This window comes from Mytilinidion resinicola (genome assembly GCF_010093595.1).
Source record: "Mytilinidion resinicola strain CBS 304.34 unplaced genomic scaffold BDZ99scaffold_20, whole genome shotgun sequence".
NCBI classification, from domain to species: domain Eukaryota; kingdom Fungi; phylum Ascomycota; class Dothideomycetes; order Mytilinidiales; family Mytilinidiaceae; genus Mytilinidion; species Mytilinidion resinicola.
Genome location: NW_022985456.1, coordinates 462238 through 483012, shown reverse-complemented (window position 1 = coordinate 483012; position 20775 = coordinate 462238). Strand labels below are relative to the sequence as shown.

General features: G+C 51.2%; 9 protein-coding genes across 9 annotated transcripts; 3 read left to right on the top strand and 6 right to left on the bottom strand.

The window, feature by feature from the left end:
* Window positions 1–115: 115 nt before the first annotated feature.
* Window positions 116–679, bottom strand: BDZ99DRAFT_356070 (ankyrin; the record flags this gene model as incomplete). Its single annotated transcript, XM_033714614.1, has 1 exon — window positions 116–679. A coding segment is annotated over one exon (564 nt), but the record flags the coding sequence as incomplete, so codon positions are not given.
* Window positions 680–1021: 342 nt separating this feature from the next.
* Window positions 1022–3419, bottom strand: BDZ99DRAFT_425132 (uncharacterized protein; the record flags this gene model as incomplete). Its single annotated transcript, XM_033717080.1, has 4 exons — window positions 3372–3419; window positions 2935–3303; window positions 1955–2884; window positions 1022–1846 (listed from the first exon to the last, which is right to left on the bottom strand). Coding segments are annotated over exons 2-4 (2100 nt in total), but the record flags the coding sequence as incomplete, so codon positions are not given.
* A 1846-nt stretch (window positions 3420–5265) lies between these two features.
* Window positions 5266–6508, top strand: BDZ99DRAFT_467152 (uncharacterized protein). The gene has a single exon (XM_033720956.1). The coding sequence runs from the start codon at window positions 5611–5613 to the stop codon at window positions 6241–6243; it is 633 nt and encodes a 210-aa protein (XP_033571888.1). The 5' UTR covers window positions 5266–5610; the 3' UTR covers window positions 6244–6508.
* A 497-nt stretch (window positions 6509–7005) lies between these two features.
* Window positions 7006–8966, bottom strand: BDZ99DRAFT_145794 (subtilisin-like protein). Its single transcript, XM_033712737.1, has 3 exons — window positions 8157–8966; window positions 7727–8108; window positions 7006–7669 (listed from the first exon to the last, which is right to left on the bottom strand). Exons 1-3 carry the CDS (start codon window positions 8852–8854, stop codon window positions 7064–7066), a joined length of 1686 nt encoding a protein of 561 aa, XP_033571887.1. The 5' UTR covers window positions 8855–8966; the 3' UTR covers window positions 7006–7063.
* A 346-nt stretch (window positions 8967–9312) lies between these two features.
* On the bottom strand, window positions 9313–9982 carry BDZ99DRAFT_480922 (uncharacterized protein; the record flags this gene model as incomplete). The annotated part of the gene is made up of 2 exons (XM_033722360.1): window positions 9313–9705; window positions 9770–9982. The coding sequence occupies 2 exons, from the start codon at window positions 9980–9982 to the stop codon at window positions 9313–9315; spliced, it is 606 nt and encodes a 201-aa protein (XP_033571886.1).
* Window positions 9983–12622: 2640 nt separating this feature from the next.
* On the top strand, window positions 12623–16361 carry BDZ99DRAFT_511463 (TPR-like protein; the record flags this gene model as incomplete). Its single annotated transcript, XM_033724548.1, has 6 exons — window positions 12623–12666; window positions 13423–13499; window positions 14021–14132; window positions 14183–14949; window positions 15036–15457; window positions 15723–16361. 6 exons carry the CDS (start codon window positions 12623–12625, stop codon window positions 16359–16361), a joined length of 2061 nt encoding a protein of 686 aa, XP_033571885.1.
* Window positions 16362–17485: 1124 nt separating this feature from the next.
* Window positions 17486–19686, bottom strand: BDZ99DRAFT_451436 (zf-ZPR1-domain-containing protein). Its single transcript, XM_033718213.1, has 3 exons — window positions 19176–19686; window positions 18328–19120; window positions 17486–18274 (listed from the first exon to the last, which is right to left on the bottom strand). The coding sequence occupies exons 1-3, from the start codon at window positions 19317–19319 to the stop codon at window positions 17670–17672; spliced, it is 1542 nt and encodes a 513-aa protein (XP_033571884.1). The 5' UTR covers window positions 19320–19686; the 3' UTR covers window positions 17486–17669.
* On the top strand, window positions 19412–19819 carry BDZ99DRAFT_145743 (uncharacterized protein). The gene has a single exon (XM_033712735.1). It carries the CDS (start codon window positions 19504–19506, stop codon window positions 19738–19740), a length of 237 nt encoding a protein of 78 aa, XP_033571883.1. The 5' UTR covers window positions 19412–19503; the 3' UTR covers window positions 19741–19819.
* Window positions 19751–20665, bottom strand: BDZ99DRAFT_145769 (uncharacterized protein). The gene is made up of 2 exons (XM_033712736.1): window positions 19866–20665; window positions 19751–19784 (listed from the first exon to the last, which is right to left on the bottom strand). The coding sequence occupies exon 1, from the start codon at window positions 20526–20528 to the stop codon at window positions 19899–19901; it is 630 nt and encodes a 209-aa protein (XP_033571882.1). The 5' UTR covers window positions 20529–20665; the 3' UTR covers window positions 19751–19784; window positions 19866–19898.
* Window positions 20666–20775: the final 110 nt, after the last annotated feature.

Genomic DNA, 20775 nt, shown 5'->3' with positions numbered 1-20775 from the left:
CCTTGCCCGTCTCAAGCAGCAGCTTGACCACGGCCTCTTGCCCCATTTTTGCCGCCAGTGATAGTGGCGTGAATCCGCCTTGATCCGTGGTGTTGACGTCGGCCTTCGCCTCGAGCAGCAGCTTAACAACGGCCTCATGGCCATACCTTGCCGCCCCCGCCAGTGGCGTTGATGCGTATCTATCTCTGGAATTAATGTTGGCTTTGCCCGTCGCGAGCAGTAGCTTAACCACGGCCTCTTGCCCACAGTGCGCCGCCGCTGATAGCGGCGTACGTCCGTCCTTACACTTCAAGGCCATGTCGGCTTTACCTATTACAAGCAGCAGCTTAACAACGGCCTCATGCCCATTTGTTGCTGCCCAGAATAGCGGTGTGTTTCCAGAATAACCCCTAAGGCTGACGAGAGGGTTTCCAGAATTATCAATAGAGTTGACGTCGACCGTGCCTGTTTCAAGCAGTAGCTTGACAACGGCCTCGTGCCCGTACCGTGCTGCCGCCGATAGCGGCGTCTGCCCGCCAATCTTATCCTTAACCTCGACATTGGCCTTGCCCGTCTCAAGCAGCAGCTTCACCACAGCCTCATGCCCGATCTCAGCCGCCCACGACAGGGGCGTCCGACCATATTCGTTGTCTTTGGAGTCGACCTCGGCCTGGTCCTTTGCTAGCAGCAGCTTTACCACAGCCTCATGCCCGTTCTTAGCCGCCCCCAACAGCGGCGTCTGACCGAGCCTGTTGTTGTTGGCGTCGACCTTACCCGTCGCCAGCAGCTGCTTCACCATGGCTTCGTGGCCGTTCTCTGCTGCCCAATATAGCGGCGTGCGTCCATCCTCATCCGCAGACTCGACGTCGATCTTGCCCGTCTCAAGCAGTAGCTTGAGGACGGCCCCGTGACCCCCTTTAACCGCCCACCAGAGCAATGTATTACCCTCTTTGTCAGGAAAGGTCGAGTTCCTGATCTTTCCTTTCACAAGTCCGAGTAGAAAGTCACACATAATTAGCTCTTGCTCCGAGAAGTACGGGGCGTGCTGTAGCCAGTACGTCTTAGCATAAGGGTGGAAGAAAAATGCGTCCACCAAATGAGACTGGAACGGTTTACGCGCTTCTGCAATAGTCTTGCCAATATCAAAGTCAGCTCGCTTTTTAGACTTCAAGAATTTCAATGCAGTTCGGGCACTGCTTGAAGCTCCTAGAGCTGAAAGAATGATGCTAGACGGCGCTGAGGCTGTTCTTATTTGTGGAACTTTCATTGTGCTTAGTTCGGTTCCAAAGACGCCGTAGTTGAGGTAGGTGATAACAATATCTGCCATCGTCCTCTGTGCGCTGTCCATCGTGAAAGCTGTGTTGGTTGAGTCTTGGAAACCACCCAGGAGGAACTGCTTGACGCTATGGTGTATGAAACGTATAGTGGACTCCTCTTCATCAACAGTGAGGAGGCATCCGCAGCAAGCCAGCGTCGAATATACGTCGTTCAGGAGCCTTGAAGGATTCCAGACTTGGTCTCCTGGAACTACACTCAGGGCTTCTCGAAGCTCGTCTATTGTCAAGTACCGGTAGGCTGCTGTGACGAGCTGTAGTATTTGTCTCTGGTAAGACTTTCCCGGTCCTTCCGATCGCCGTAGAATCCGAGAAAACGTTTCTGAAAGATCCTCGGGAAGATCCGCTAAAGCATCGCGGATATCCTGGTCTGATTTCATATTACACAAGGACTGGATTTGGAGAGCCACCCAGAGGAACATTCCTTGAGATCCCTGTAAGAGAGCATCTTGTATCTCTATTATAAGAGCAGCATCCCCTAATACCAGCTTTCTGCACTCTAGGCATCTCGCTAACTCCGCCTCAACAAATTCCTCGATGTCAGGGTTATTATCGGGGATTGCAGTTGTAGCAGCGGCAGCAAACTGTTCGGGGTTCAATTCCAATGCGGTGTTTGGATCTAGTCTGAATGAAACGCAGACAAGGAGCGTAAGGGTCTTCTGGAGCTTCCGGAGTTCTTGAGCCAGTGTGTCTCTCTCCGAAGGGTTACATTCGTCCATCCCGTCAAGGACGAAGTACGCTTTACGATGAGATGGAAAGGCGTGATGGAGCAAATTGCCTACTGTTCCGAAATCTGGGGCTGAAGTGGTCCTTTCGCACAAATCTGCTACCATAGCAAGGTCTGGTACCGTGCGTAACAATTGTCGCGCTAGAGAACCAATAACTGTCTGTGCCTTCAAGCTCTCCGCAATGTCGTGCCTGCAAAAGAAATAGGCTACTGCAATATCCTTACCTCCGTCGTGAATATGCAGATCGTCGACAATGTTTGCAAGCAAGACAGACTTCCCCGATCCTAATTTGCCTGTGTATATGAGTGTGCAGGACGTATCTTTGGTTTTCCAGTCCTGGTATTCGGCGACCTGACTGAAGAGGTTTGTGTTTCCGACTTTTCGAGTCTGTTTCCACGTCGTCTCTTGATCATACTTAGAGCAGAATTCGAGGACTCGAAGGTTTGTGGCTAGTTTTTGCTCGTGCGATGCGGATTTGTAAAACTTGCTAGATCGAACCCTGAAGTGGAAATTCTCTTGGGCTTCTTCCTCAACCTGGTTTGCCACTAGGAAGTTTATCTCCTCCTTGATCGAATTCGCCCAGCGATCGAGCTCTGATTGAAACATCTTCAAGTCCGAGTCGCTTAAGGTAGACACGACTTGTCGAATCGCCGACTTCTGTGTAAATTTCAATAGCTGATGGCAAAGGCGAACTACTACAATAAAGTATTCAGATAGGTTTGATTGTAGACATTTGGATCGAGGATAGAGTATGGCCATGCTTTGGTAGCGTGGTGCTGAGCGACCAACGGTCATGAAGAGGGTCGAAAGCTTTTCGAGGTAGGACGAGAAGTTCACAATTGCCTTTTGATGAGATTAGCAGAGAAACCAGCCAAGGAGGTTGAAACACTAACAAGTAATGACACCCGCACTAGCGACCAGACGCTGCATGCGATTATATTCTGAGAGCCTCCTACAACAATGTCCCCAAGCGCAGCAAATTGCTGGACTACCTGTACGAAATTCATAAAACGAGGTCCAAAACAACGGCCGCCACCCTTTCCAGACACGCGGCGGTCAATCTCGGCTGTGAGTCGCATAACATCGCAGGGATCTGGAGGGGAATGTAGCGATTGAGACTTATTGGTACGGAAGGCAGTTTTCTGCTCGCTTGAAAGGTCTCCTTCGAACTGGGAAACAGCTTGAGCCAGACGAATTTCGGGCTTTAGCCGCGAAGATTTTGCTACCGAAGTAGACATGACGGAGGGCAACGTCCTGAACGGCTACAGATAACAGAGCGCATCAGCACTCATTCGAGAGCTTTCCTAAGCATGGAGAGGGAAGATCGAACATGGGAACTTATGGGCGAACATCGAGGCTGAGAGTGAATTGGAGTTGCTGCCTAATGCTTCTTAGTACTAATACACGCGCATTTTGCTTTGCGCATAAGCCATTGCACCAAAACCTGGGTGTCTTATACCGATTAATAAGTCGTGCAAGAAGTCTGATACTGCTCTTCTTTTTCATAACTAGAGCGATCGAGCGAGCAAAGATTCGAAGGATTACACTCACGTCCGGCAACCCAGCGCTAAAATCAAGCCACAAAATCACCGTATAAGGCAGTATTTTCGGACGCCTTTAAGGGGTAATAGCAGCCTCTTAGCCAATCAATCCTCAAGCTGACTCAACATTAGCCCAGAAAAGGTGGTTTACTGGGATCGACTCAGTTTCCGCGCTACCGCCGTGTTTTACGAGGAGATTCCGTCACGTGATCCAATCTATAAAATTTGCCACCAAGATTATGTCACGTGACGTAATATCCTCATAAAACACGGTGGTAGGTCACCGGACGTGATGATATGCTGTGCAGCTCCTTCGCGCATCCTGTGGTTAGTGCATTTCATAAACGCTGTGTAACAATGCAAAGGCTAATGCGGCCAATTTGTGGAATTCTCAGCGTCCGGCTGATATTCGGGCACGTGATGGCTAGACACGTGATGTATAGGTTTCTATACACGTGATGTGTAGATCTATACTAGGAGGCCTTCCTACTATAGATCTAGTCAATATTTAGGGCCGCACGGGCCCTCCCTACGTGTATATAGCCTAGCTAGATTCCTATATAGAATCGACATCTTTTGTCCTCCATTCTTGTTATCACGTGATCGGAGTAATCGCAAATTAAACCTCTCTCATCGACTTCCACCGACAGATTACGAGAAGGGGCTGCACGAAGGTACAGTTTGGGGGCCGTTGAGCGTCGTTACGCCCTACATCCGCCCAGCCAAGACATTTCAGCGACCGTACTCCACCTCGACGCACCTCAAGTCACAGCCTTGCTGCACCTCACTACATACTCAGCCTCAGCCTCGCCGTATGTCATAGTTTAGAGCACGATTTCCGCCTGGGCCCCGCTCCAAGAGTCGGTGAAGAAGCTGTCTAGATTGAAAGAGTTAGCGATGCTCCCGTTGCGGATGTCTAGGCCCTATCATTGAGAGCGGCAGGGCGGGTTCGGTTGAAGTGGACGCTGGCGCTGGTACCTACAATACACTATCCTGACTACCTCGCCACTGGCTCGGCCCCATGCACGGGACTCACTGTGACCACTCTTTAGTCTGATCGCGGGACGAGCCGCTCTATCGCTCACGGGCCTACCGCTGAGCCACTACCCTTGGACATCTCCGACTACATTTTGGTAGAATAGCAAATCTCGTAAGTGTTTACTACTAGAAAGCTCCGTTAGCCGGTCTCATGTCAAAAGCTCCCGCTTCTTTCTAACCAACGCTGGCTAAATTTCGCCTTTGTAACGAGGCTGTGGGCCTAATCAGACTCGTAGAATACTGTTCGGGTCGGCCTGCCTGCTATTGGTGCGTCAGGTGGTAGGATCTGTTTAGCTGATAACTCTGTATGCCTTGCTGCAACATAACTTCCACCTTTTGTTGTCTGATAGGTAGGTTTTAGAATGCTACAGCGCCACAGCGCTAAAGGAACAAGTTTTTAAGCCTTGATCAAAAGCACAGATTCATGGATAGAACCAGTTGAACGGGTCCCATGCCACCTGACTGAACACCTGCAGAACTCGCCATTCCACAAGAGGGTGGCATCAACAGGTTGGCGGCCATCCCTGCTAGCATATCCAATTCCCGCTTCACAAGAGTGTGGCCTGAGCGGATGGGCACGTCTTCCTGCAATACTGCATGCATGTAGCTGAGGATCTCTCCCAGCCCCCACACTCCCAAGCCATACCACATGCAAGCAGCTGAATAATGCTCTCCGTGGAACCAAGTTGGAACCTTCAGAGGCCAATCACGAGGGCAAATCTCAGTCTGTCTTATCAACGACAAGCGCCGCTCTAGGCAGTGTGACGCGCAGATTCTAAATTATGCAAACGGCTGAAGATTGCTCCCAGGCTTCAGAGCTTGACCGACGCACAGGCTCAGGCTCAGCCTCGTGCTCCAAAAAGCTCTCACAAATGGACATCATAGCCCGCAGACCGAGCTGATCCAGAAGCTTTCTCCAAAAACATTGCACTAGTTGCTGAAAACCATCTACACGCCGTAGCCCACATCTACCCCACAAATTCGGTCACCATGCCAGCCGCGCAGGGAAACCAGAAGTATTATCTCCGAGTGCCCGATCTCGAATATATTCAGGGCGGACCAATCAAGATCGGCAATATTATCACGAACATGTTCCATCCCGAGAATACAATCGGATTCCTTGACCCTCTTCCGAACGTTATGAAAGGTGCCGGCGCCGGCGAGGGAGACGTCAAGCGCGAAGCCCATGGGTCGATCAATATTAGCTTTTCCGCGAAACTCTACGAGGCCTTCGGAGGCCGTGCCGAAGCAAGCAAGGAGCGTAGCCTGCGGACGGTGTATGAATACAACGAAGTTGAGTCTTGGTATTTGAGCCAGAATCCTACGGGAGCGGATGTGAAGGCGCTTCGCAAGAAGGATGAACAGGTCGACGGAGCTCTGAATACTGGCCCAGTGTTCATCGTCACTGGACTCAAAATTGCCAAAGGCTTGAAGTACTCGAACCGACGCACGGCTGAGATGCACGGTGGCTTGAGTGGAGGTGGCCATATCAATGAGCATGCCGCTGTGGAGGGCAGAGCGGAAGCAACTAGAGGCGGAGAGAACGCGGAGTCCTACAAGATCCTAGGCGATTGTATTCTCGCCTACCGGTTGCATGAAGTCAAGGAGGCAGGACGGCGATAGCCATGGGGATCAAATCCAACTGTACAGGTCGAGACATATGATCCAGGAGATGCAGGTTTCATGGATCGAGACGACAAGGTTGAGGATGTTGAGCTGGAGGCAGACACAGTTACGCAGCAAAATGTGGTATACTTTGCTGATCAGCAAGAGTACGGTCAGGTCCGTGAAGTAGACTTTGAGGATGGAGAAGAAGTATGGTCGATGCTATGAAGGAATGATAGGCACTGGTGCTGTCGCTCTAGGTGACGACCTAGTTCAATGCATATTCTGATATCTCTCTTTCGCACTAAGAACTCGCGGTTTGATCGCGGGTGTATGTCAAGCATCTGACAGATAAACGTATTATCTAGTGATGTTGTGGTACCAGCGAAGTATGGAGGTGATGGCATGCGCGAATTTTAGCTCAAGAACGCCTTGACTCCCGTGCCTTATACAGCCAACTAGCTTTGGAGGCTGAGGCGCCTGCCAGAGCGAATTGCTTCGTGCATGGCAGCTTCCATCAATGCTGAAGCAGAGCGTTCGTTCAACATATTGATCTGACTGAATACAGCCAGCCTGCAGCGGCTCTCGCCTTACAGACAGACGTTCCGATCCACTCAGACCACACTCTTGTCAAGCAAATCTTTAGCTGCATGCATGAAATTGGTAAGGGTTGCCTAAAAGGTACATCAACAGTGTGGGGTGATTCTCTGGTCAGCTCCTTCGGTAGAATACAGTTCCTCCGTCTCATTTTGCTCAAATGCACCGTGGGCCGCGACGTGGCTCATAAGATAGATCACATTTGTAAAATGATGCAGCATTCATGACAAATGTAAAGGGACTAATTCGGTCTTGAAGTAACTCCATCTAGACAAGACTCAAAGTGCCTTTTCCAATTATTTCCATACAGCTTTTCCAACGTGACAAAACGTTTCCTTGCTTCGGGTTCCGTTGAGATACCTTCACGGAGTAGTCTGGTAAACCCCGTGTGAGTCCTTAGGCCTTCCCATAAGCGACCTTCACCATGAATGTTGATATAAGCAACGACAATGGCCGCGAACCCAGCGGCAACAGCTGTTGCTACCGAGGTCCCCGTCCTGCCAGTCTCCTCGTGGGTCCTTTCCTTCGTGGGTACGCCCACCCCCAGCGTTCCAACTACTTCGCTGCCATCGTCAGGCAAAGGAGGGTTGAAGTCTTCATGTTTGCCAAGCGCATTCGTTGCCCGGATAGAGAAGACATTTGGGTGCTTTGCTGGAAACAGCTCGTATCGACCGCCTCCATAGTTTGAGGCGGCAGCAAAAAGCAACACCTTTTGATTTCGTTTCCCAAGTGCATCAAAGATAACGTTGCTTATAACATAGCGTCCCTCAACCAATTTCTCTTGTTCCCAGCCAAGAGACAAGGATATAATGTCCGCTTCCTGGACTTCCGCAGCCCAACGAATTGCCTGTGGCCCGGGTTTAGCGTCACTAATTGAAGGGACCTCAAAGTCAGAATCTCTTACATCTGCAAGATTTTTAGTCGTCCTTGAATCCTCCTGACGCAAATCTTCGCTATTTCCCGCTATACGCGCAACGCAGACATCGGCAAAAGGTGCGATATTCATGACTGTATACAGCATAGAAGTTCCGTGGCCGGAATCATCTTGGGGCTGATCGTTATTCTCCCAAAAGTCCTTCCAATTTTGAGAAATTGTCCCGGCCTCGTCCTTTTGGCTTAGTCGATTTTTGAATGGATTATCGAGCCAACGTGCTTCGCCATCATACCCCGTATCAATGATTGCAATTTTTGGCCGTCTTCCTTTTTTGTCGTTTTTCAGTTCCTGACAGATATATCTCTGCATGGGCGAAAATTTGATGTTATTGATCCATCTTCTTGATTCGTTGCTTGAAACTTTCTTAGCCCAAGTGCCGAGACTTTGTTTAGAAACCTACCTTGGGGTTTTGGCAATCTCGTCCATGTCTATTTGTGGGTTGGTTTGGAGGCCCGCTTCTTCTGTCTCTGGGGCATCATCCGTGTCCGAGCACTGCATGTCTTGGAGAAGTTCATACAGAGGGCGGACAACATTGTCTCTCAACCACGCGCGTCTCTCCGCAAGACTGAGGCAGATATCTTCGCGCGGATTAGGCAGACACTTGCGGACGATTTCCTTATACTTCCTCTTGCGTTCGTCGGAAAGCTCGATAACGGGCCATACGCTCTGCTTGTGCTTGATCTTCATGGCACAAAAAGAATAAATTCGATTCTGCGTAGGAGAAGATTCGTGTGGCGAACCTTGTTCTGTGCATAGTAGAACTAAAAGCAGGCACAAATTGAGGATATACGGGTAACGGTGCATGCGCTGGTTTTGCGGCTCGTACTCGGAGAAGAAAGGCCCGTCCGGGGAGATTGTATCAATTTTCAAGAATGGTACTTCCGCCTCACAATCCAGTGTCGCGATTCCACAGCGTTCATCCTCATCGCGCTGGGGAAGGAGCTGTACTGTTTGAAAATTCCAAGCTGCTCGCATCCAGTCTGACTCATAGTACTGCCAGAATGCTTTGGATAACGTAAAGGCTAGCTGTATCTTGCTTGTTGATGAGAGAAGATTGTTTTTGAGTGCGGTCGACAGCGGAATCGGCGCGTAGTCCATGGGAGAGTCATCTATGAATACAGGATTTGACGGAGTACGTATTCTTAGCCAGCTAGCCTACGGAGTATGGTACGGTTAGCTCGGCTACCTTGATATAGAACACGGTTCCTATACTTAGCCCACACAGTTCTACGGTACGGCTACGTAAGCCTCCGCACACACAGAGTATATATACGGCGTACGTAGCCTAGATAGATGCTCATCCAATACATAACTTACCTCGTTCAATGCATTGTTTCACCTCCATCCTCAGGATTGAGTCTATACAGTGTGTGATTAGGTACACTGCCTTCAATGCGTATAGGGATACTATGGTAAAGAACGCGGCTCTCAAAAATCCGGCAAACATCGTTCAGTAACTCGTATGGTGGGCCGAGTGTGCCGTCATTAGTGTCGCTGGAAGAGTCTTCAAAGTGAACCTGACTGATAGTTCTGCGAGACTTTATGAGCTTTTTGACTCAATAGTCGATATCCGAACGGCCATACCTCGGTATCTGGAACTGTATGTGTCTCCATTGATAATTTTCGTCAACTGCAACAACCGATTCAAAAAAGCAGTGGCTACTGTCGCCAGATACCCCCAACTTTCCATCTAATCGCAACGCACAAACATGCGTATCGAGTAAACGGAATTGCCCGCCTTCGCGCTCGCAATCACAAGGCAAGACTGTGCTATTGTGGAAGACAGTATGAAGGGCTTGGGTCATTGAGGCTGAATACTGTTCTGGTTCGTTTTCTTCCGCTGAGCCAGCGTTTCGGACCGGTAGTGGAGCGTTGACTTCGGCATCTTCGCCTGCGAGGCTTGCTTCGACTTTCATGCTTGTTGCATGATCCAGTGCGTAGCGATTGACCTGAATGCAGTGTTAGCTCTTCCAGCGTGAGAGCTAATTCAACCGAACGAGACATCACACGAACGTCTCTTGGGGAGATAGCAGCCTTCATTTGAGCATTTGCTGTCCTGAGACCGAACCAGTGGAAGCTTGTGAAGTTGTATCTCGTTGCCTGTCGGAGGCCATCCAGCGAGCCGCCTTGCCGGGCAGAATTAGCAGCATCAGCAGCAGCGTTGCTATTAGTATCTGAGAACTTTTGAACGTCGACCCAGGAATCATCTTCGTCATCAAGATACATGAAAGGTAGAGTATAGGGATTAGAATTGCTCGCGTGGTGTCAGAAGTGGATGGCAGGCCGTAGCAAGTGGGCAGGCACTGATCTGATGCCCGACCCTTACCGGTCACGCAACAACGCCACCGAAGCTACATGCAGCATGCGTGTGCTTTTTCCATGAACCCCGCCTGCGTTATCTCGGAACCCTGCCGCTTCAAGTGAAATTTGGTGGCTTGCGTAACTTAGCACCGACCCCTCTCTACCCTGGCAAACCCCCAATTTCTCTGAGAAGCGTCTGTGACCTTTTAGGCGCATTTTTGGTGTAACCAGTCTCTTTCTAAACAGGTTTATTACCTTTATTTATACGCAATGGAATCAATCTTAAAGTCCTTTAATAATCTTACCTTGCCACCTAGCCGATTAGGGGCGATGTGTAGCATTAAATAGGGAGATGCTAGGTTAATGTTAGTCCCGTCCCTTATAGACTGCGACTAAAATCCCTTAGACCCTCTCAGAGGAATTAGTCTCGCCCGGTACATGGTGCTCTCTGATTGGTGATTTTATTTCATAAAATCCACAATGTGCACGGGCAGAGTTGATCCTATTCTGGAGGGTCTAAGGCACGCATGCCCCACTGATAACCTTCTTCAACGCTGACATCCCCAGCCAGCTCGTTCACAGTTTGCATTTAGATTCTTCACTTGCTGATATGATGGAGACTCCTCAGGACAATACCCACTCTATCACTATACGCTCGATCACCCGGGAATGCCGTCTCAGGCTTAAAGAGTGTGCAATTCGTGAAGCTCGAAAAGGTGGAAATCAGCCTAAGAAGCGCCAAGGTAAGCTTCGATCGTTGGTAGTCTTTTTATACTTATCGTCATATTGGACCAGACGCAGATAGGAATACTTACTCATGGCTTTCCCAGATTCACGAGGAATTAACAGCGCACCAAATCCGAAGAAGTCTCATTTGGCCGAAATCGCCTGAGTGACTTCAATCTATGGGACGCCGGGGTTGGAGCAAGTGCGAGGGCGCCAAACTCTCTTGATCTTCGCCTGCGAAACGATGCTACGGCGAAGAACGTCGTCATCAGCTCATTGAGCACACTAGAGGCATGGGCAACATTGTGTCGAGATCTTGCAGATGGGTCCAAGGCACATGTTGTATCACTAGACCAGCAGACCAGCACCAAGAGAGACCCTTCACAAGCCGAAGGCGCAGGCAAAGAAGATGACCGAGACGTTATCCTAGAAGAAGCAAAGCTCAGCGTTGAACAGTTGCTTAGACTCCTTGTCCTTTTGGGAGTCGCAATCCGGCAGGCTAGCGCAGCCTCGCGTCTGAGCAACGCTGATCGTACGTTTGAGAAGCACAAAGCCAATTACTCGTCGCTGATGGAGCATCTGATATTCCTCCTTCGTGTGAAAGTTTCCTCGGACGATCTTTGTCCTACGGAAGAGAAGATTCAAGCGCTAGTGTCCTCAAAGGGAGCAGTTGAGCAACAGAGCCCGTTACGATTTGAACAACAAGTGCTCATCAATGCAAATGCCAAGCGGATGCATCGATTTGAATTCGCGAAGGAACGCCGGGGTAAATTGAAGATACCCATCGACCAACACGATTTTGCACCTCACTCACCTTTTCTGGAGGATCTTTCTCGCCGTCAACCAACACAAGTCCCAGATACCGAGATCCAATATCCGACGAGCACACCTACAGCACCTCCAGCTGAAAGAGTTGAAATGCCTCCCCCGCCTCGTTCACAACATTCAACAGCCACTACAAATCAGTTATCAGAGTTCGTACCTGACATTCCGCTGGGAACGATGGTTGAACAGATTCCTGTAGCTGCACCGCCGACAGCGATCGCTCTTCAAGTTGACTATCCAATGCCGCCGAGATTTTTCAACGAGGATACCGGAGTCGAGTGCCCATATTGCAATTTAACTATTCTGACAGAGACTGCGAAGCCATCTCAGTGGAGGTTAGTTTAAGACTCTTGTGCTTTGCCTTTCATATGCTAAGTTTGCAGGAAACATGTTTCAGAGGATCTGCAGCCCTACACGTGCTACCTTCCGGACTGCTCACAGAATAACCGCTTGTTTGATACCTTCAGAGCGTGGAAAACACATGTCTTCTCGGAGCACCAAGATTTCCGGGGATGGACGTGTTTCTTCTGCCCAGACCCTCGCAATTTCGCTAAAGAAGGCGCCTTTAGTGAACATGTTCGGGCATTCCATCGAGATGCTGTTTCTGAAGAGTACCTGAATGACCTCTTGACGGCATGCCAGATATTTGACGAACCTAAACTAGACAGATGTCCCGTTTGTTCGATTTACGAGGGCGACTGGAAGAAGGAAAAGGCGAAAGATGCAAAGTTCGACCTGGGAAGTAACTCTTTCTTGGAACATATCGGAAAAGACATGCATAAATTTGCCCTACGGGCACTACCTGAGCCAGAATGTGACGGTTCATCCAGAGTAACCAGTGTAGCCCCTACTGGCGTGTCACATTCCAACAGTCGCTCATCCCTTTCTTCAGTCAGCTTGGGCTTCTCGAGTTGTGGAGAGGATTTGCAAGGTCTCACAAAATCCGATCTAAAAGATATGTCTACCTGTTCAAGCAATGAGAAAGTACAGATCTGGTGTGACTCCATCAAGAACATGAGCTTCGCGACCGATGAATACCAGTCCAAGAACGATCCAGAGTCAGCGTCTCCCGAAGAAAGCTCATATGGTATCAAGTGCCTGGTAGAGGGCGAAGCCCCATCAATCGAGTAAGCATAATCAACGCGCCTGCGAGCTTCTCAGGCTGACCACAGCATCTACAAACAGCATCGTCGCGGTTCACGGCCTTGACGGGGACAGAGAGAAGTCGTGGACGGCAGATAACGATGTCCTGTGGCTGCAAGCATTGCTGCCGAAAGAAATACCGAATGCTCGAGTGCTCACTTACGGCTACGACTCGCGAACGCGGAGCTCGGGACATCTCACGCACCAGACACTATACGGTCATTCCATGAGTCTTGTATCAAGTCTGAGCCTGTATCGACGAAGATCAAAGGCAAGTGCCCTAGTGGTTGAAGTTGTGCGGCTTTTACTGACAGAGGACCAACAAGACCGAGCGGCGCCCAATCATTTTTCTTGCCCATAGCTTGGGAGGCATTGTCGTGAAATCGTGTCAATGTAGAGGTCGGCGCTGACAGGACAAAAGGCCTTGATTCACTCAAACATGGCAGGTGATTCCGATAGAGAACACCTGAAAGCCATTAAGCTTTCCACCTATGGGGTGATGTTCTTTGGAACGCCTCATCGAGGTACAGAGAACGCATCATGGGGAAAAGTGCTGGCCAACGTAACATCGATCTATCGACACGCTGACACAGCAATTCTTGAGCATTTGGAGAGGGATTCCGAGTGGCTAGAAATACAGCTGAGGCAATACATGGCTATCAGTGCGGAAGTCTTCACAATATTCTGCTTCGAGTCATATCCAACCTTCCTTCCAGCGGGACGTTCGATGATGGCGAGTTCTCTTGGCGTGAATGATGGATGGCGCGTCTCTAACATACGTACAGATAGTCCCCAAGGCGTCAGCCGTGGTCCCCGGTATGCGAAATGCGGAATCTGTTGAGATCAAGAAGGATCACACGACCTTGATCAGATTCCGATATCGCTCAGACGACGACTTCCGAACCGTTGTGGGCCTTTTGAGCGAGATGTGTGAGAGCGCGCAAGAGAAAGTTATTCAAAACTGGAAGGAATGGGAAGGATCTAAAGGTGTGTAATTCAATCGCGCATCGCGCTCCAAAACGTCCTTCCATACCGTAATTACTGAGTATATTGAGACGGGACTCTTGGCGCGCTACCTTCAGTCGACTTTGGACTCCTACCTACTCAAATAGGTCCAAGTGATCGGCTAGCACGCCAAGAGCCCCGTCTCTATATACTCAGTTCATACGGTACCAAGTTCATATCCATAGCAAGTGCTTCTACTAAGCCGTCTAGGCCCTGTTACCGTCCTGCACGCCCTCCGCCCAAAGCCTCCCCCATCCTCGACAGTCCCCTTCCGGCGGGACATCGACTTCATCAGCCGCAACAGCCTCGACAGGGTACGCCAGATCTGCACGAGACCAGCAGCTCGCGCGGCGCTTGTTGGCCTTGGAGGCGTTGGGTAAGTGCTGTACTTCACAAGCGTAACGCCGACGTTAATTGCCAGCACAGCAAGTCCCAAATTGCCATTGAATATGCCTACCTGGTGCAGGACGAGTCGCCGACAACGTGGGTGTTTTGGGTGCACGCAGATACACGAGCGACGTTCGAGGAGGGCTATCGCAAAATCGTTCAAGTGACGAAGATGGATGGGTGGGACAACCCCAAAGCGGATGTCCTCCAGCTCGTCCAAAGCTGGTTATGCGACGAGTCGAACGGGCGGTGGGTGATGATTGTCGACAACGCTGACGATTCGAACGTCCTCTTCCCTCCATTCGACGAGGCGGAAGTGGCAGGAGCTAGCAATCCGGATCAAGCAGCAGAGCCGCTGTCAGACTTTCTACCACAATCGCCCAACGGATCGATCCTCATCACTTCTCGGAGCCGAGACGTGGCGCGCAGATTGACGGGACGCGGAGATCGCCTCGTGGAGGTCAAGCCGATGGACAGTCGCGAAGCACTAGCTCTTCTCCAGAAGAAGCTCAGCAATGCGAACGAGCACAACGCGACTGAACTGCTTAAAGCTCTCGACTACATGCCCCTTGCTATCACGCAGGCGGCGGCTCACATCGAACAGAGAGCGCCGCGTATGACTATCTCGCGATACATAGACGAAATTCACAGAAACGACCATGACCGAGCCCGTCTACTTGCAAGGGACGTAGGAGACAACCGCAGGGACGGCAGAGCATCTAACTCCATCATCGCCACCTTACAGGTCTCATTCGAACATATCCGTAGAGGGATGCCTACTGCCGCTCGACTACTCTCGCTGATGAGTTTTTTCGACCGACAGGGAATTCCGGAATCGCTTCTCCAGAGCCAATATCAGCGAGAAAAGGATAGAGAAGCCAACTTTGAAGAGGACATTCACACGCTGACAAACTATTCCTTAATTGGATGAGTTTGGATGGGCGCGAGTTTGAGATGCACCGGCTGGTGCAGTTCTCGATAAAGAAATGGCTAGAGGTTTATAATGAACTAGAGGAGTGGAAGGAGGCATACATAACGCTCATGGACGACAACGATCCGGTGGGACGGTACAAGAACTGGGCGGTATGTCAAGCGCTATTTCCACATGCACGAGCAGTGGTAGCTTGTCAGCCAGCTGGTGGACGGGCGGTCGAGGCGTGGGCGTCGGTTCTTTTCAAGGCGGCGTGGTATGCATACGAGATGGGAAAGTACAAGGAGGCAGAAGAGATGAGCCAAGGTGCACTCGAAGCAAGGGAGGCTGCTTTAGGGGCAGAGCATCCAGACACGCTGGCGAGCATGAACAACCTAGCGACAGTGCTGCAATACCAGGGGAAGTATAAAGAGGCTGAGGGCATAAACCGCCGAGCGCTGGAGGGGAGCATGAAGGCGTTAGGAATAGAGCATCCTGAGACTCTGGCGAGCATGAATAATTTAGCGGCAGTGCTGCTACACCAGGGGAAGTACAAGCAGGCAGAAGATTTAACCGAACAAGCACTAAAGGGCAGGGAGAAGGTGCTGGGAAAAGAGCATCCGGACACTGGAAAGCATAAGCAATCTAGCGACAGTGCTAGAAAAACAGGGGAAGTGCAAGGAGGCAGAGAATATGGACCGAAAAGTGCTAGAGGCGAGAGAGAAGACGCTAGGGAGAGAGCATCCTAGCACGCTAATGAGCATGAATAACCTAGCATTAGTGCTGCAAGAGCAGGGGAAGTACGAGCAGACAGAGGGGATGAATGGACAAGCGCTGGAGGGGTGGGAGAAGGTTTTAGGAAAAGAGCATCCCGACACGCTAATGAGCATGAATAACCTAGCGACAGTGCTGAAAGAGCAGGGGAAGTACCAGGAAGCAGAGAAAATGAACCGACAAGCGCTAGAGATGAGGAAGAAGGTGCTAGGGGAAGAGCATCCTGACACACTAAGAAGCTTAAACAACCTAGCATTAGTACTGCAAGAGCAGGGGAAGTACAAGCAGGCAGAGGAGATGAATAGACAAGTGCTGGAGGGGTGGGAGAAGGTTTTAGGGAAAGAGCATCCCGACACGCTGAGGAGCGTCTACAACCTTGCGTACTTACTACACCAACTGCAGCAGTATAAAGACGCTTCACCACTCTACCAGCGAGCATGCGCAGGCCTGCAAGAAAAACTCGGGCTAGATCATCCGATTACTCAAGGGTGTATGAGCAATTACTCGTTGCTTCAACGGCAATGGACGCCATAGGCTTCGGGAAGCAAGAGCCATGCACCCACAGATTTAAGAGGTGACAGCAACTCGCTTCTCTCCCTCAAAACGCTCCACGACCAATTCCTCGACGCTTTTCGATCTCGCTACCTTACCGCTGCTCTCAACCTCCAACTTCTCAAATCCATACACGCACGCGATACCCACCCAGCGTGGCCCCCCAAGCCATCACTATCTCAACTACACTAGACCTCCGCTATAGTAATACGCCTTCTTCCGAGGGGTGGTATCACTATACCAAGAGTCACGCGTGGGCTTTCCATAAGGCAGTGGCCCCCAAAACCGCAGGATCAAGGGAGGTCCGACCTCGTAGGTCTCTGGCTAGAAGATGTTGCTCTCACAACGGCGGGCTCGTCTGGGGATGCCACCCGATCTGCTCCTACGAGCTCCGCGGTCTCTGCATCAACTTCAAGCACACACCAAACATGTATACAAGAGCTGCTCCCAGACTCGAAATAAAGCTAACCCACCTCCCAGAAACCCCACACCCATGCCGTCTATCACCACAAGTTCGGCAAGATCTACATCTCCATCAACTCCAACCACACCGCCAGGTACTTACACACCCGAAGGGCCCACGACTCCCAAACTCGAGATAGGCTAGCCCACCCCCTAGCTACCCCACCCCCACGCCATCTACTACTACAAGCTTGGAATGTAGTGGAAGCCAGAATGTATCACTCTGTGAAGTATATCACTATACCCCGAAAACATGTAACGGGGTTTTACTGTACTCCCGTTTCACGCCCGTGTGCTCGCGGTTTTTAGGTCAGTACCACCGAACTCCTGCTCAGAGACGTGGGGAGGAGAGAGCTGATATGATAGCCTGCTAGATGCGGTATCGCTATAACAGTATGCTTAGGGACTGTGAGTGGTAGCTTGTGGGTCACGGTGGTGCTGGGGAGTCGGCTGACGGGGGATATGAAGGTTGAATAGGGGCTGTGGATTATAGTTGATAGGCGGCTAAGTTTCCTGAAGCAGTGCAAGAATGCATACACCGCCTTGCGGCCGCCGTAGGCCCCTGGGCGCGGGGATGGGGATGGGTTTGATATACCTGCAGATATCCGAACGAGTGTTGACTTCCTTTTTTTTTTGAACGTTTTGAGATTATGTTGGGCGACCTTAGACGTCGCCAACCATGACGGAGGAGTTTGATTTTGCTAATATCACGTCCATGAAAAACCCCACAAACTCAGTACCACAATGTAATCCATCGGCCATTCCTACAGCTCGTGAGAGCAATCCCTAGTATTTATACACGCCCTTACCCCCCCCAGCCCCAATCAATTAACCTCCCTCCGCCACCATCCCATTACTCGCTGCCTCCTCCGCCTTGGCCTTGGCCTCCTCCAGCTTGGCCTCCTCCACCTTTACCTCCTCCCTCGCCTGCCCCTCCTCATACCCCTCAGTCTTAATATCATTCAGCCCCAAATCCTCCTCCTCCTGATGCGTCCTCACATAATCCTCGACCGTCATCTGCGGATCCGGCTCGGGCGCCGTAAAGCTCTGCACATAGCTCTCGGCCAACGGATCCTCCAGTATCAGCGTAAACTTCACATCCCCCCTAATCCCCTTATCGATCCTCTCGAAGAACGCGTCCCACTTCGCCCTCGCCTCTTTCTGGACAGAGTCGCTGCCGCTGCCGCCGCTCTCCTCGTCGAAGATGGAGTTGCGCAGGTCGTCGCGCACCTGGGTCAAAATGCCCTCGATGGTGGTGAAGCGGCCCTCGAGCGTGCCGGGTTCCATTTCGAGGTTGAGTTCTGGGCAGCGCACGGCGCAGGAGCCGGACTTTAGGATGTCGCGGGAGAGGTCGGCTTTGTTTTCGACCGAGATGGTGATGCGGCGGCCTTTTTCGGGGACGGCGCCGCCGGTTTTGACCTCGTTGCTTCGATCTAAAAGGGACTCAGTGTACGTTGGGGGTTGGGTGGGTCGTGGGGGAGCTTACATCCGCAGTACTCGCATACCGTGCTCATCAGCACGACTTGCTTGAAGTGGGGGATATTAACCATCTTCATTTTGGTCGCGCAAGGCTTGGTACATCCGGGGCAGGTGGCGGGGAATGAGTAGACCTGGTTTTCCTCAATCTCATCGTCGTCGACGTTGTTCGTGCCGGCTGCTGGCATGTGCGGGTACATTTGCGAGGCTTGGTACTCCGGCCGTATTTCTGAAGGCGGTGCGTCTCCCTCCGCCGCCTCCTCCTCGTCGCCGCCACCAAGTCCAATAGCCTCGTTCTGCGCTGGTGTCCTGGCGTACTCGTGTCGTAAGTACTTGCCGCCTTTGTCATCTGGCGACGGCTCTATCCAGGAATTCCCTGCGGGATCGTTCACCGTGATGGCGAATGGGAACTGCAGGCCGGTCTTCATGGCTTCTAGTGTCCGGATGATGCCCTGGATCTGCTCGTAGACCTCTGGTATGACTTCTTTCCGCTCCGCCTGCTTCTGCGCAAGGTCCTCGGCGACCATGCTCAAGATGCCCTCCACATTCGACAATTGTCCGCGGCCTGGGGGTATTTCTAGGTCGATGTCCTCTATCCTGAATATGCAGGTGTCGCTCTTCACGATCTGCCGGTTGAGGTCCGCAGCTCGGTCTACCTTGAACGAGTATTTGCACCCGCGCTGTTGTATCTCTCCGGCGGGTGTGACCTCGGAATTCTTGAAGTTGCAGTGGGGGCAGTCGAATGACATTATGATGACTTCGCGGAAGAAGGGGATTTTGGTGAGGAGGAGTCGGGTGGTGCCCTGATGCATGATTAGCATTTTCAATATCTCCAAAGGTCGACTGTGATTTACGTACATTTTCATGGCAGTTCATGCAAAGAGTCTCGATCTCGTCGACTACTTTCGACTCGCCGTCGTCAATTCCCTCGCCCTGCGCGTCTGCCACTTTTCGCCCCATGTCCTCGAAGAGGTCCTTCGCTAGGCCTGGTGGTGCCGCCATACTGTGCGGATTTGAAGCAGGATCGGACGTGGAGGCAGAGGATTTGATATCGGGGAACTAGGCGCAATCGTTCAGGAATGGTGTGTATGACTCTTGAAGGGACTTCGTGCTGCCTGGTCCATGTACAAAGTGTAGATAAGATGGAAAGGTGTGAGGCTCTTCGAGGTTATAGGTGAGGTGCCAAATGCTTCACCGAAGGCGGGTGTTATTGGTGGCCTGTTCACGAAGGTTCCTTTTGCGGCATGACGAAGGCCCAAAACTTTTCTGCCCCTCGGTGGGGCAAATTCGGTCCTGGGTGGCACCCCTGTCCATTTCAGCCCTACGAGGCTCCGCTGAACAAAAAGTAGCAGTTCAACACCGTCTGAGGTGGCCCGGAGAGATATCAGGCCTGCTAAAGCTGGCATTATACGAATTTGAATAACACACCAGCGGTGCTGAACAAGCATGCAGAAGCACGGAAATAGTCTGTAACTCAAGGATAGGAAGCTTGGAATCAGAACCAGGGACTCGTGGACTATCACTTTTTGTTTAAGAAAACCTGCCTACCAAATGTGAGTTTTAGTGAATGTGAATAGAGCTTCAAGTTCCCTTCATGAAGTCCATGAGGTCCAAACCAAATTCCCCCTGACGCGATTTGGATGTGTCGCTCTTAGATTTGTCCAACAGAGCTTGCAGCCCGCCTTGCTTGCGTGCCTTGGCTCTTTTCTTGCTGCTTGCGTTGGCAGATTTCGGTGCGGTAGACGTGTCATCAGAAGAGATCGCGGTTGCTCTCGGATTTGAATTCGTCTGGTTTTGTGATTTAGAGATCCCGGCCTGTCTTCCCAGGAGTTTTGGTGGACGTTGTAGGGGCTGGACTGTCTTTGCGTCGCATCTCGAGCACGTGTACACCATCGCTTTCTCGACATCACCAGTACGTCTCTTGGACTTCGGGGCCTTCGAGGATTTCGATGAATGGCTCTCCTGGGAGACCTGACAAGATCGTCCTGGAATTAACAGATTGCCGCATGCGCCGCAGATATCTCGGCGATGCGAATCCCATTCTTTTTGAGAAGCTTCAAGATCGAGGTTCCTGTCCACTAGGAGCTTGTCGTATTGTGCGCCTAAAACGGCTGCAGCTGTTGGCGATTGTGCGTGTAAGAGGTGGGCTGCATCCTTCAGATATTGCAGCCGTGACTGCAGCGCCTGTCTATCGGACGTGTTGGTGGACATTTTAGATTGGAGTTAGGAAGAAAATCTAGATAGAAAAATCGCGTGTCCTCGTCATAGGCATTTAAGTGAACATCTGCGGTCTGTCGACTACACCTTCGTCCTTACTCACCCACGACTTCCATTGGAGACAAACGCGTAGTTTTCGTAGTCGACGGCCCTGACGGCGAAAGCTCCAAAGCTGCAAAGCTCAGCTCCACGCTAGCGTTCCACCCCGAGGCCAAGTCAACCGCGTCCGAGCTGCTTCAAT

Excerpts from the sequence above, each read along its gene's own strand:
- BDZ99DRAFT_467152 (XM_033720956.1), top strand. The coding sequence starts at position 5,611 with ATGCCAGCCGCGCAGGGAAACCAGAAGTATTATCTCCGAGTGCCCGAT.
- BDZ99DRAFT_145794 (XM_033712737.1), bottom strand. The coding sequence starts at position 8,854 with ATGGACTACGCGCCGATTCCGCTGTCGACCGCACTCAAAAACAATCTT. Across the intron at positions 8,109-8,156 it reads GAGATTGCCAAAACCCCAAG|CAACGAATCAAGAAGATGGA; the intron begins GTAGGTTTCTAA and ends GAAAGTTTCAAG. Across the intron at positions 7,670-7,726 it reads CGACTAAAAATCTTGCAGAT|GCAATTCGTTGGGCTGCGGA; the intron begins GTAAGAGATTCT and ends CCCGGGCCACAG.
- BDZ99DRAFT_451436 (XM_033718213.1), bottom strand. The coding sequence starts at position 19,319 with ATGGCGGCACCACCAGGCCTAGCGAAGGACCTCTTCGAGGACATGGGG. Across the intron at positions 19,121-19,175 it reads GCATGAACTGCCATGAAAAT|GGCACCACCCGACTCCTCCT; the intron begins GTACGTAAATCA and ends ATCATGCATCAG. Across the intron at positions 18,275-18,327 it reads GGTATGCGAGTACTGCGGAT|ATCGAAGCAACGAGGTCAAA; the intron begins GTAAGCTCCCCC and ends AGTCCCTTTTAG.
- BDZ99DRAFT_145743 (XM_033712735.1), top strand. The coding sequence starts at position 19,504 with ATGCTTCACCGAAGGCGGGTGTTATTGGTGGCCTGTTCACGAAGGTTC.
- BDZ99DRAFT_145769 (XM_033712736.1), bottom strand. The coding sequence starts at position 20,528 with ATGTCCACCAACACGTCCGATAGACAGGCGCTGCAGTCACGGCTGCAA.